Source organism: Aythya ferina (genome assembly GCF_964211825.1).
Source record: "Aythya ferina genome assembly, chromosome: 27".
NCBI lineage: Eukaryota > Metazoa > Chordata > Aves > Anseriformes > Anatidae > Aythya > Aythya ferina.
This window is the reverse complement of record NC_140310.1, coordinates 1,765,844-1,778,031: the sequence shown is the minus strand read 5'-3', so window position 1 is coordinate 1,778,031 and position 12,188 is coordinate 1,765,844. Positions and strand designations below refer to the sequence as shown.

Genomic DNA, 12,188 nt, shown 5'->3' with positions numbered 1-12,188 from the left:
TCCAAATTCCTTGCAGTGTGGCCCCACACAGAAGTTGCACTTCTCATGTCAGTGGCTAGCTGCTGCCTCACACCCTGCCCTGCCCGCAGAGCTGTTTTTTTTGTTTTTGTGTTTTTTAAATTGCATTTCTGCACTTAGGGTCACTGAGTCATTGTTTCTTTGCTTTGGAATTAATTCTGAAATCCCGTGTCCCACCAAGCTGTCCCATCTGTCCAGCTGTGGCAGGGCTGCTAGCGTTTGAGCAGATGTGACTGTTATACCTTAAGATAACTCAAAATGAGGTTGAATTTGGTATGAGCTAAGCCTAAATGAAACCGTGATTTGCAGGAATTTTTGTTTTCTGCAACAATGAGGGCTGAATGTTTTGGGGGGCTTACTCTCAGGCAGGGAGCAATGCTTATCTCAGCTTCGGGCACTGGAACAGACTAAAATCCATGTTAGAGCTCCCATTGCTGGCTTCTCTGTCCTCAGAGAGGAGGCTGGAGTAGTTTAAAGCACAAATGTTACCCATATACGGAGGTGCTGAGGGCCGGCAGTGCACAGGGAGGTCCGAAATCTCCCAGCCAAGTTCAGCGGCCGGCTTTTGTACCCACCCACCCCCACCCCCCCCCGCTTCCCACGTTCATCGTAGCCAGGCCAGCCTTATGTGCACCGTGGGATGCTTAGCGTTCCTGTGAGCATCCCAGGGCAGCCGGCGTCTCCCCCTGCAGCTGTGGGACAGCCAAACGCCAGCAGGGCTGGCGGCTGGATTGGCTGTGGTGGCCGAATCTTTCCTTTTTAGGCTGTGCGCCTGCTCCAGCTCAGAGCTTTGCTGCAGCAGTCCTGGCTTTAAACCCCTTGTACTGAGGCTTTGGGATGGTTCAGGTCCTGGTACAGGGAGTATTGCAACGTGGAGACAACCTGCATGTCCCTGGGAAAAGTGAGAGATTGAGACACCTGGGAATTGTACCCAGCTGTCAGGGGCACAGTGGGGGTTTGTGGCCCCATGGTTTGCAGCCCCACACATGGAAATGGCTTGGTGAGTTTGGGCACAGTCCCCCATTTTCCCATGGTGGGACAGTCATGCAACCAGCTCCATGTGGCTGTGGTCCCCCACCTCCACAGGCTGCATGTATGGACACACTGGGACCTGGCAACTGTGCTGCTTTCATCCAGCTTTATTTTTCCTCACCCTGCTGTTTGGTTGTGGGTTGTTTTTCTTTGTGTGTGTGTTTTTTTTCCAAAATGTCATATATGGCAACCTTTTGCCTCAGTGACCTCATGCTTGGCAGTAGGCCAGGGGACCTAGGCTAGGATGTGAAGCTGCAGTGGGCTCCCTACTTGAGCTGGGAACATGCAGTGAGAACACTAACAAGTGCACAGCCAGGGTCCAGGGGAAAAATCCAGCCCAAATGAGCTGAGGTTTCCACCAGTGAAGGGGAATTACCAGGGCAGAGCCACTGATGTGGGACAGTGTTAGACGTGTGTCTGAGGTGGCTGTGCTAGGGAGACACTGTCCCCATTATGGCCCATACAGTGACAGCTCTGAGGCCAGAGGGAGTGTCAGGACTCCTGTGTCCGTTTTGGAAGAGTGACTCTGCAGCTCTTGAGTTTGCTGCACCAGCGCCTCAGCGTTCCTGCCCTGAGCATGGATCGGGACCTGATGACACAAAGCAGGATGCGGCACCTGCCTTGACTGCCCTGTGCATCAGTTTCACCATTTCCAACCCCATAACTCTTGGTGGCAGTTCCAGGGTGTCTCCACTGCCTCCTCCCAGCCCCAGGAGCTGGGGGAGAGGCCCCAGAATGGGACTGTTGCCCTTAAAAAGGCACCAGGGAGTTTAGCAAACACTGGTTGGGCGGGGTGGGGCAGGAGGCAGGGGCTCATTGCCTGCCCCAGAGGCAGCCCCTATGCTGCAAAGAGGCAGCAGGCTCAGGGACAGCACACACACACACACAAACACACACCACCCCTAGGGTGGGCTGTGCTCATCCTGCTTCTAAACCCTCCTGGAGTGGGTATGAGGGCTAAGTACACCAAAGGTGTGGGGCTGGGCTTTGAAGAACAGCATCAGGCTCAGTGATGAGGGGATTTGTGGCCAGGACGTGCAGTGCCAGCAGAATTTTTTAACTACTGGGATGTGGGCAATGCTACCAGCAAGCTGGTAGATGATACCCTGAGCATCTTTGGCTTTGCACATTGCTGAGCCTGCCTCCTTCCAGCTGCTATGGGGTATTGGCACCCCAAAAGCTCAAAGATGGGAGCAAAAAGAGAGGGAAAAGTCTCAGGGAGGAACATCTCCCTAGCATGGGATTCTGAGGGTGCAAGGGACCAAGTCCAGTGCCTCCTTGGAGGCTGCAATACACCAGCCCCATCACCTGGTGTGGTTTTGGTGTCTCAGGCATGCTAAATGCACAGCACAACCCCTTCTCCTCCTCCCCCCCCCCCCCCCAAGGCCACCTCCCTCCCAGGCAGGGTTGGTCCCTACAGGGTCAGAGAGGGCCAAAGGCCATCAGATGTTGCCCCATGAACTGGAGGTAATTCCATTTCAGTTTTGCTGGAACGTCACTTATAAGGACTTGTGTCTAGTTTGTTTATCAAAGCATAGCATAAAAGGAACAGACTCACCAATGGGTTATTGCCTCCCAAGCATCCCCACATAGATTTTTTTTTTTTTTTTTATAATAATTAACTGTGCTGGGTCCTACCATCAGCCCAAGGTCAATTTAATGCAATAAAACACCTTATATGGCCATATGGCTAACACACCATCACTTAGCCTATTTAGGGTCTTTGTTTAGAGAGGATCCGCCTCTGAGGTTTCACGGGCTTGCTGGTATTTATACCAACGGCACATCAGGACTCGGTCCCAGAGGAAAGGAGCTCTTGCGTCCGTGGTGAGTATTGCCCAGAACTGATTTCTCTTTGCTTGCAGGAACAGGAAGGAAAAAAACACTCTATGTTTCCCCCAGAGGCTTTGGGGTGCCCTAGGGCTTCTGGAGTAGTCTCAGCTGAGTTTGCACAGCACAGGGAGGTGCAAAACCCAGCACGACCCCTCTGGCCAGGGTCTTCCGCAGAGCTGAAGAAAGCTGGGCTGCAGCCAAAGTGGGTCATGCATTTCCAGTCATGGAAAATTCCCTCTTTTTTTTTTTATTATACTTTTGGGCTATTTGCCTGCTTTCCTCCAGTCTGCAGAGTGCATCTGAACATTTTTTCCCATTTTTGGGAAAGGCTGCAAGGGGCCCTGCTGCCACTGAGATGGGATTGGGAGCCACTGGACAAGAGGGCATTGCCTGCCTCCCTGCTGCCCGCTCAAAGGGCACTGGCTCAGGACAGCAACACTGGAGCTCCCTGGCAACAAGCCAATGGCACAGAGGCTTTGGAACCAATTTTGGTCATCAGATGGCACAGGAGGAAGAAGCAGTACTGGCAGTGGGGTTGAACATTGCCCCACTCTGAGCATCGTGGCCTGTGGAGGATTTTGCAGAGCCATGCATCTCTACAGCTGAAGCTTCCCCTGCAGCAAAAGGACTCAAACCCTCAAGTCATCAAAAGCCCAACCTAGTAGCACAGCGTAACCCTGTCTCTCCCTCTCCTCACCGCTGCATTTAATGCTTTTTCCCTCCACCCCCACCCCAGCTTTTCCCCCAGGTCCCCCTGAACACCAGCCTCTCCCGGCCCCACCATGTGCGAGGAGGAGACCACTGCTCTGGTCTGTGACAACGGCTCCGGGCTCTGCAAAGCTGGCTTTGCCGGTGATGACGCCCCTCGAGCTGTCTTTCCCTCCATCGTGGGGCGGCCTCGGCACCAGGTGGGTACCTGGGGGGTCTCTCAGCTCTGCTCCTTCCTTTAATTGCTTAAATAAGGCTAATGTGGCTGTCTCTCCTGGTGGTCTTAGGGTGTCATGGTAGGCATGGGGCAGAAAGACAGCTACGTGGGTGACGAGGCACAGAGCAAGAGGGGCATCCTCACGCTCAAATATCCCATTGAGCACGGCATCATCACTAACTGGGATGACATGGAGAAGGTAAGAACCTCCACAGGACAGGGAGCGGGCAATGACTCCAGGTTCATCCCATGGGAAGACCCAACTTGTTCTTTGCCTGCCATAGATCTGGCACCACTCCTTCTATAATGAACTACGTGTGGCCCCTGAGGAGCACCCCACACTGCTGACCGAGGCACCCCTCAACCCCAAGGCCAACCGTGAGAAGATGACCCAGGTATGGCACTGTGTCCGCCATGGGGCGGCCCCTCCACCCAGCTGCCCCATGAGGGTTTTGGGGGGAGGGAGTTGGTGAGCACGGGGGGGGACATGTTCAGGGGAGTGACAGGAGCAGGCAGGGGTTAAAGCTTTTCGGCAGAGATCTCCACAGTTAGCTCACAGGCCGTGCACAGGCTCAAATGTCCACACTGCACTGACCCACGTGATTTTCAGTGCAATGCACAGCCTCATGGCTTTTGGTGTAATGCAATGTGGAACCCATGTCCCCAGCTAACTCACTGCCTTTTGCACCCTTCCTTGCAGATCATGTTCGAGACCTTTAACGTCCCTGCCATGTATGTTGCCATCCAAGCTGTGCTTTCCCTCTATGCATCTGGCCGCACAACTGGTGAGTACCATGTGTGGTATCTGCCAGCTGGGACAATTTGAGATGCTGTTGAGCCCCATCCCTTGCCACTCTCCCCTTCCCAGGCATCGTCCTTGATTCTGGGGATGGAGTCACCCACAACGTGCCCATCTATGAGGGCTATGCTCTGCCCCATGCCATCATGCGTCTCGACTTGGCTGGCCGTGACCTCACTGACTACCTCATGAAGATCCTCACTGAGAGGGGCTACTCTTTCGTCACTACCGGTATGGGGATGGGGAAGGGGATGCTGGGGTTGGGAGCCACCACTGAATCTGCACTGAAACCAACTGCCACCGTCTCTTGCAGCCGAGCGGGAAATTGTGCGCGACATCAAGGAGAAGCTCTGCTATGTGGCCCTGGACTTCGAGAATGAAATGGCCACAGCTGCCTCCTCCTCCTCACTGGAGAAGAGCTATGAGCTCCCTGACGGGCAGGTCATCACCATCGGGAACGAGCGCTTCCGCTGCCCTGAGACCCTCTTCCAGCCCTCCTTCATTGGTAAGCCCACCCAGTATTACCCTACCACAACTGCATGCAGGTGGTGATTTTCCAATGGTGCTCCGCAGCAGTGTTTCAGGGTGTCCCTACAGTGCATGCACCCCAAATGCACCCAAACTGTGGGAGGGGCCCACAGGCAGCTCTTCTGGGGAGCACTGAGAGGGGAAAGGGGGGGAAAGGGGAAGGCTGGAGAGCTGACAGCCACCTTCTTCTCCAGGCATGGAGTCTGCTGGCATCCATGAGACCACCTACAACTCCATCATGAAGTGTGACATTGACATCCGCAAGGACCTGTATGCCAACAACGTCCTGTCTGGTGGCACCACCATGTACCCTGGCATCGCTGACCGCATGCAGAAGGAAATCACTGCACTGGCCCCCAGCACCATGAAGATCAAAGTAGGTGGGGGGGAACATTCAACCCCCAACCCTCCCCACTTTGGGGCTGTCTGGGGGCTGTGGTGGACTCCATCCCGCCCTAATGGCCTGTGTCTTGGCAGATCATTGCCCCACCGGAGCGGAAGTACTCGGTGTGGATCGGTGGCTCCATCCTGGCGTCCCTCTCCACCTTTCAGCAGATGTGGATCAGCAAACCCGAGTACGACGAGGCCGGGCCCTCCATTGTCCACAGAAAATGCTTTTAAGCACCCCCTGCCCCGTGCCTGGGCTGGGGCGCCCTGCTCCTCCTCTGCCCCTGCTGCTCCTCCCTGCCACCCACTGCGCAATAAAGCCTTTTCTCCAGGCTCTGCCCCTTTTCTGAGAGATTTTGGGGTGTTGTGGGGTGGGAGGGATTGGGATTGGAGGCAGGGGTAATGGGGCAGGAGCAGAGGAGCCCTGACCCCTGTTCCTCTGTTAGTGTCCCCAAGCTCATGTTCATGCCCTCAATCTGTCGTTGGTGCCCTTGACCCTATGGTGTCACCTCCGACTTAACACCGATGCCCTCGGCCCCGTGCTGGTGCCCACGACCCCCACAGCGATGTCTCAACCCCCACGGTGGCGCCTCCAGCCCCACGTTGACGTTCTCCATCCCCTGCCGACGCTCTCAGCCCGCGGCGGTGGCCCCGTCTCTGAGGAGGTGGCCCCAAACCTGAGGCTGGAGCCCCCCCGGCCCCGTAGCGGGGCCCCCGCCCGGCACCGGTGCCTCCAACCCCGCGGCGCTTCCCCCTCCCCGTGCGCTGACGTCACGCGGCGCTGCGGGAGCGCGCGCGCAGCGCCGCCGGTCCTTTCGCGCGTCATCGCCACGTCATCAGCGGGCGGCCGTGACGTGCGAGGCGGGAGCGGCGGCATGGGGCGGTGCGGGGCCGCGCTGCGCCTGGCGCTGGAGGGGAACATCGGTACCGGGGCGGGGGAGGGGGGGGGGCGGCACCCGCGGCCGGGCGGCGGGGGGGTTCCGGCCGCGCGCGTGACCGCGCCTCTCCCTCCCCGCAGCCGTGGGCAAGTCCACGTTCCTGCGGCTGCTGGGCAGGGCGTTCCCCGAGTGGCGCCTGGTGGCCGAGCCGGTGGCCCAGTGGCAGAAGGTGGCAGCGGGCGCCGAGGAGGTGAGGAGCCCCCCGCCGCGGGTCGGGGCGCGGCGAGGCGGGAAGTGGGGGCTGCGGGAGACGGCCCCGCGTGCCGCCGTGGGGCCGCGCCATCGCCCGCTCCCCCTCGCCAGGCTCCCGGCTCCGGCAACCTCCTGCAGCGACTGTACCAGGAGCCGTCCCGCTGGTCCTTCACCTTCCAGACCTTCTCGTGCCTGGGCCGGCTGAAGGCGCAGCTGGAGAGGCCGGCAGGGCCCTCTGCACCCGTGCGGGTGTTCGAGAGGTCCGTGTACAGCGACAGGTGCGGCACCCCACAGCCACCCCTTGTGTCCCGTACAGCGTCCTGTGTGACAGGAGCAGCCCCACCATTGCTTCCACGCATTGGCCATCACAGCCTGGCCGATGTTGAGGCTTTGTATGATGCCACGTACCCATGGGTGCTTCGGGCAATGATGCGCTGCTGCTCAGGTGGCTGGAGGTTGCTGAATAGAGCCTGTTTCTTTGTGCTACAGTGTGGAGATGCAGATGTGTTCACCATGCTCCAGGGCTCACAGGGTCCACACTGGCCAACGTCGTGCCATGTGTACTGACTTCCCTGTGGCTTGCCACCCTGTCCTCTCCGTCCCTCCCTAGGTATGTCTTCGCAAAGAATCTCTTTGAGACCGGCCACCTGGACATGCTGGAGTGGGCCATCTACCAGGAGTGGCACTCCTTCCTCCTGCAAGAGCTGGGTGACCGTGCCACGCTGCATGGCTTTCTCTACCTGCGGGCCACCCCACAGGTGACAGAGCCCGTGGAAGGAGAGGGATATGGGACGTGTTTTCTATTTGTGTTTTTTTTTTTCAGGTGCTTGAACTGTGTTTGCCTTGCAGAGGTGCCTGGAGCGGCTGCAGCGGAGGGCAAGGGTGGAGGAGAGGGGTGTGCAGCTGCTGTACCTGCAGCAGCTCCACACGCAGCATGAACACTGGCTGCTGGAAAGGAGCACCAAGTGAGTCCTGGTGGGGATGGCACAGGGCCGCCATGACATCCAGCTCCTCCAAACCCGTGAATATCGGAGTGTTTGGGGGACTGGGTTGCTCTATCGTCTTGAGGCAATGCCATTGGGCACCCAGCCCTGGATATCCCTTATTTTTGACCTCCTCTCTCTTGTACAGGGTGCATTTTGCAGACATGAGGCACATGCCCATCCTGGTTCTGGATGTTGATGGGGACTTTGAGCAGGATGCAGCCATGCAGGACATCCTGATGGCGCAGGTGTGTGGAGTGCATGTTGGGGCTCTTTTGTGGCTGGAGTTGGAGTCAGCATCGATCGTGCTGACCTCCAGGCTTCTTCTGTAGAAGAAGCAAAGTTGGTGACAGACCAGGGATGCTCTGTCTGGTTGCCATCACAACATCCTTTCCCTCTTTTCACCTTTTCTTTTTTTCAGGTAGAGTCTTTTGTGAATTCACTGCAAAACAAACCTGTGCCACCACACCCTGACCCCTTCTGAGCCCCACACCCCCAGAACTACCAAACCCTGCTGCAAAGACAAGGGAACAAACCTGGGTACTGCTCCATTTGGGGGCTAGAGGTGTATTTATTCCACCAGTGGCATGGAATGCTTTTAAAAGAGTATTAGGAGGTGCAGTGTGACACACTGGGAGACCCATGCCCTGCTGCGCTGCTGTCTCCAACACATCTGTTGCTGCTCAGCAGGGATCCACAGCTGCTCTGCAGCATGGGTTGAATGTGCTGGTTCCATTACAAAGGAAAAAAACTTTGTGTTTTTACATGTGTTTCAGTTACATCAAAACCCTATTACATTTTTGTTCCCCCCCCCCCTAAATTAAAAGGAAAACATTGCAAAGCTCTTCTGTGCTTTGAACCAGGAAGGGGCATGGGGGGGGAACTTGCTCCCTGCACTGGTCTGGAAGTTGAGGCTTGAGTGGGAGTCAACCCCTAGTGCCACCCACTGAGGACACAGTGACTCAGGGAGAGTGTTGGCCCCATCTCTCCCTTTCCCTGCAGCCCCCTTCTAGGGGATGGTGCCAGGATTGCTTTTCTGGGGAAAATGGAAAGTTGCATGTTGCAGGAGTCTTCAGTCTCTTAAACCCCCTTTTTCCAGGGCCAGGTGAATTTTCCCCCTAAGGGGTTTTTAGGGCCAGGAACAGCTCATGCATCAATAAATAATAATAATTAGTCAAAGGGGCGTTGTTTCTCCTATTTTTATTCTTCCTGAGCAGTTATGGCTGATGAGAGTTAGGGACCCCGAATTGCTAATTGGCAGGGGGGAGAAGGTGCCCAGATGTGTTTCCTGGGGCTGTGCTGGTCTGGGGAGAAAACAGATTTGATGTCTTCTCAGTGGATGATGCCCAGGTGGTGGGGGCCCCTTTATGGGGGCCCCTTGGGTTGTGGGGTCCTCTCCCAACACCAGTGGAATGTGAGGCACACTTGAGGGTGGCTGCAGTGGTGTGGCTGACCCTACATAAACAGGGATGGGGTGGGGCCGAGCAAGTGGGAGGGGGCACCTGACCTCACAGTATTTGGGGGGGGGGAAGGCAGGGTATGGTGGGAGAGGAGGTGCAGTGCCAGGATTGGGGAGCCAGGAGCCAGGTTGCTAACCCCAGGGTTTTCTTGAGCAACCCCATGATAGCAGTGGAGCAGGACCTGCACCCCCTACCAACCCTTCAGTAACACCTGAGTGGACACTGACATGGACCCACACCTGACAACCAGTACAGCTAGTACAAACCTACAGTAGCGATATGGCACAGCCCAGTGATGGACAACCGTACAATAGCAACAGAGTGGGGATGCCAGTGTGAACCCAGAGTTGACAACCTTACAATAATAACCTGGTGCAACCACACAACTGACAACCCTACAATAGCAACCTGCTACAGCCCCATGACTGATGACCCTACAACAACAAACCAGTGCAGCTCCATGTCTGACAATGGTACAATAACCTAGCGCTGACCCACAACCAACAAAACTACAGGAACAACTTAGCACTGACTGACAGCTGACAACCCTACAGTAACACCAGAGTGGGGGAAGCTGACACAGACCTGCTGTGAACAACACTGCAATAACAACCCTCTACAGACCCCCACCAACACCCCACCCCCCCATTCCCATGCATCCCCCACAACACCACCAGTGTGCCCCTCCTCTGGGAGAGCCACCCCCTAGACTCCCAAGGCTTCAGGGGGTTGGGTCCCTCCCTTGCCCCCAGCAGAGTCCAGAGTGGGAGCTGCAGAACAAAGGACGTGACTGCAGCAGTGTACATCTTCTTGCTGCAGGGCCCAACTGGGGCACCTCGCATCCCTTCCCTGTCCCGCTCCTCAGCCATGCACCAAACCTCCAACTTTTGGGGCATGCTCTGTGCCACCCCCTCCCTTTTTTTTTTTCCAGGTAGTACTCCATATACCAAGGGGGGCATGGATGGATGGACATAAAGTTGCATAAAGTTGCTGTTGTGCTGCAGGCTGAAGTTGCAAAGCTGTGGAAGCCTGAAGTATTGCAAGGACTGGAGCCACAAGAAAAAATAATAAAAAAAAAAAAAGAATGGGGAGGAGGGATGGAGGAATTGGGAAAAGCTGAGGATTTGCAGGGGTGCCAGCACCCGGCTTTGCAAAAAGTTTGAGGGTGCAGATGCTGGTTGATTGAAATTGTGGCTTGCCGTCTGGAAATCAAAGTTGGGCCCTTGGCAGGGTCACATCACTCCAGAGCTTCCCCCTGTCCCTGAAGAAGCCATAGCAGTGGGGGTGAAGTGAGGTACCTCTTCCCCCTCCCCCCCCCCCATGCCTCACTGGCTGTGGAGAGGGGTGGGAGGTGGTGGCAAATCTGACACCAGTGGCTTGGAGTGATGAGAAGATGTGAGGAGCAGGGAAGGAAGTTGTCACTGCTTCACTTGGAAGTGAGTGCTGCCCTGTCCTCCCCACCATGTACATTTGGGGTGATCAGGGGCAATTCGTGCTGTCTGTGGGGACTTGTCACTGTGAGAAAGTACAACTGGCAGGGGAGGGCAGGGGAGGAACCTTTCTGGTGTTTTTGTTGTTGTCGTCATTTTTTTAAGGTGTTTGCATACAAGATAATGGTGTTGCCTTAAAGGCAGCTGTGATTGCTTATTCTGCCCCAAAATCTCAGTTGGTCCTTGGGGTGTCATCAAAGCACCACCACATGGCAGGTGACAGTGAGGGTGTGTCAGAAGGCAATGAGAAGTCTCCTGTACTTCATTTTTCTTCAAAATTTGCCTCTTCCGTCAAGTATTGGTGTTAAAAGGACAAAATACTGTGCTACTCCACTGACCCATGTCATTGGGGGACCTTGTGACAAGGGTCAGCCCTGTCCCTAGGCCACTCCAACCTGGCAAGCATCCCAGGCACCAACTACTAAGCCAACAAGTTGTGGCAGTTTCTGTATCTGCATACCAGACCAAGATCACAGCACTTTGCTCCCTCATTTCTAGTTTTACTGGTTGGGGTGGTTGCAGTGGGATGATTTATTATATAGCATATATGGTTCTTAACCACAGAGGTTGGCAAAGAGTGGCCCTTCCTGGTCCCTTGTGTACAGCTTTGCAGGAGTTCCTGGCTTTTTTGGTTATTCAGAGTGGAGTTTTTGCTCCTGGCAAAGCTTTAAGCCAAGAGGTGGGGATGGGGCAATGCTCCGTGCTTGGCTTTCTAGGTCTCAAAAAGTATTCCTCCTTTGCTTTTCAGGGCCTCACTTCTACTGCAGGTGGATGAGTAGCTGCCCAAACTGGCAGGATTTTACCTTAAAACTGCAGGCAACATGACAGCTGAAGTGGCTGAGAGCAGCTGAACTTGAGGACCACCAAGTCCTGCTTAGCCCACTTTCCGTCCCTGCATTGTAAATCAGACCTTTCACCTCCCAGCAGGGAGGCCTTTGCCCTTATGAAAAAGCCATTAAATACATCTGTGAGCCTGGACTTTGGGGCTGCCTTTCTCCATCACTGCAACTTAAAAAGTGGTTTGGGAAGATGCTGCAGGGGCCAGTAGTAGCAGCGGAGGGGCTTCTTCGGGGTCTCCCTGTGCCATGGGGCAAGAAATGCTGGTGGGTCCCTGCATGCCCTGGGCTCATCCTCATGGCCTCAGGGATGTGCTTCTGTTCCCACGTCCTTCCACCTCTCCCGGGGGAGGGGGGGGGGAGGGTGGTTGGCAGCACCAGGACCAGTTCTGCCTGTTCCTCCAGCCACACTGCCTGATGTTACCAGCTGGTTTTTGAACCTCCCTGTGCTCAGCATCATTGCCCCTCAAACAGTCGAGCTGCTGCACTTGTTCCTTTTCCTTTGGGGCTTCTTTGAGCCCTAAATATTTTTGCAAAGGAAGATGCTGGAGGCCAAAATTTAGCTTCACTCAGCAGTGCTGAGGCAATGATGCCTTTCCCAAATGGTTCTCCCATCTTCTCACTCCATGTCCATAAATAATCAGCATCTCACCAACAGCTAATTACCAACACCAAAAAACACACAGCAAAGCCCTGCTTGGGTGATTCCTACCAGCTCTGGGGGAGCAAACCTCAGTGGGAAACCCTGGTGCCAAGGGGAATGGGTG

At 55.6% G+C, this 12,188-nt stretch overlaps 2 protein-coding genes across 4 annotated transcripts; both read left to right on the top strand.

Moving 5' to 3' along the window:
* Positions 1-2,469: 2,469 nt before the first annotated feature.
* On the top strand, positions 2,470-5,854 carry ACTG2 (actin gamma 2, smooth muscle). Its single transcript, XM_084499390.1, has 9 exons — positions 2,470-2,877; positions 3,620-3,791; positions 3,879-4,007; positions 4,093-4,203; positions 4,509-4,593; positions 4,677-4,838; positions 4,921-5,112; positions 5,330-5,511; positions 5,613-5,854. Exons 2-9 carry the CDS (start codon positions 3,666-3,668, stop codon positions 5,754-5,756), a joined length of 1,131 nt encoding a protein of 376 aa, XP_084355516.1. The 5' UTR covers positions 2,470-2,877; positions 3,620-3,665; the 3' UTR covers positions 5,757-5,854.
* An 88-nt stretch (positions 5,855-5,942) lies between these two features.
* Positions 5,943-11,563, top strand: DGUOK (deoxyguanosine kinase). 3 transcript variants are annotated; one of them, XM_084499393.1, is made up of 7 exons: positions 5,943-6,446; positions 6,541-6,650; positions 6,764-6,930; positions 7,263-7,410; positions 7,502-7,617; positions 7,784-7,883; positions 11,334-11,563. In XM_084499393.1, the coding sequence occupies exons 1-7, from the start codon at positions 6,089-6,091 to the stop codon at positions 11,358-11,360; spliced, it is 1,026 nt and encodes a 341-aa protein (XP_084355519.1). In that variant the 5' UTR covers positions 5,943-6,088; the 3' UTR covers positions 11,361-11,563. The 3 variants fall into 3 exon arrangements, with proteins under 3 accessions (XP_084355519.1, XP_084355518.1, XP_084355517.1); XM_084499392.1 differs by lacking the exon at positions 11,334-11,563 and adding an exon at positions 8,057-8,814 and having other exon boundaries at positions 5,944-6,446; positions 6,764-6,912; XM_084499391.1 differs by lacking the exon at positions 11,334-11,563 and adding an exon at positions 8,057-8,814 and having other exon boundaries at positions 5,968-6,446.
* The last annotated feature ends 625 nt before the right edge of the window (positions 11,564-12,188 follow it).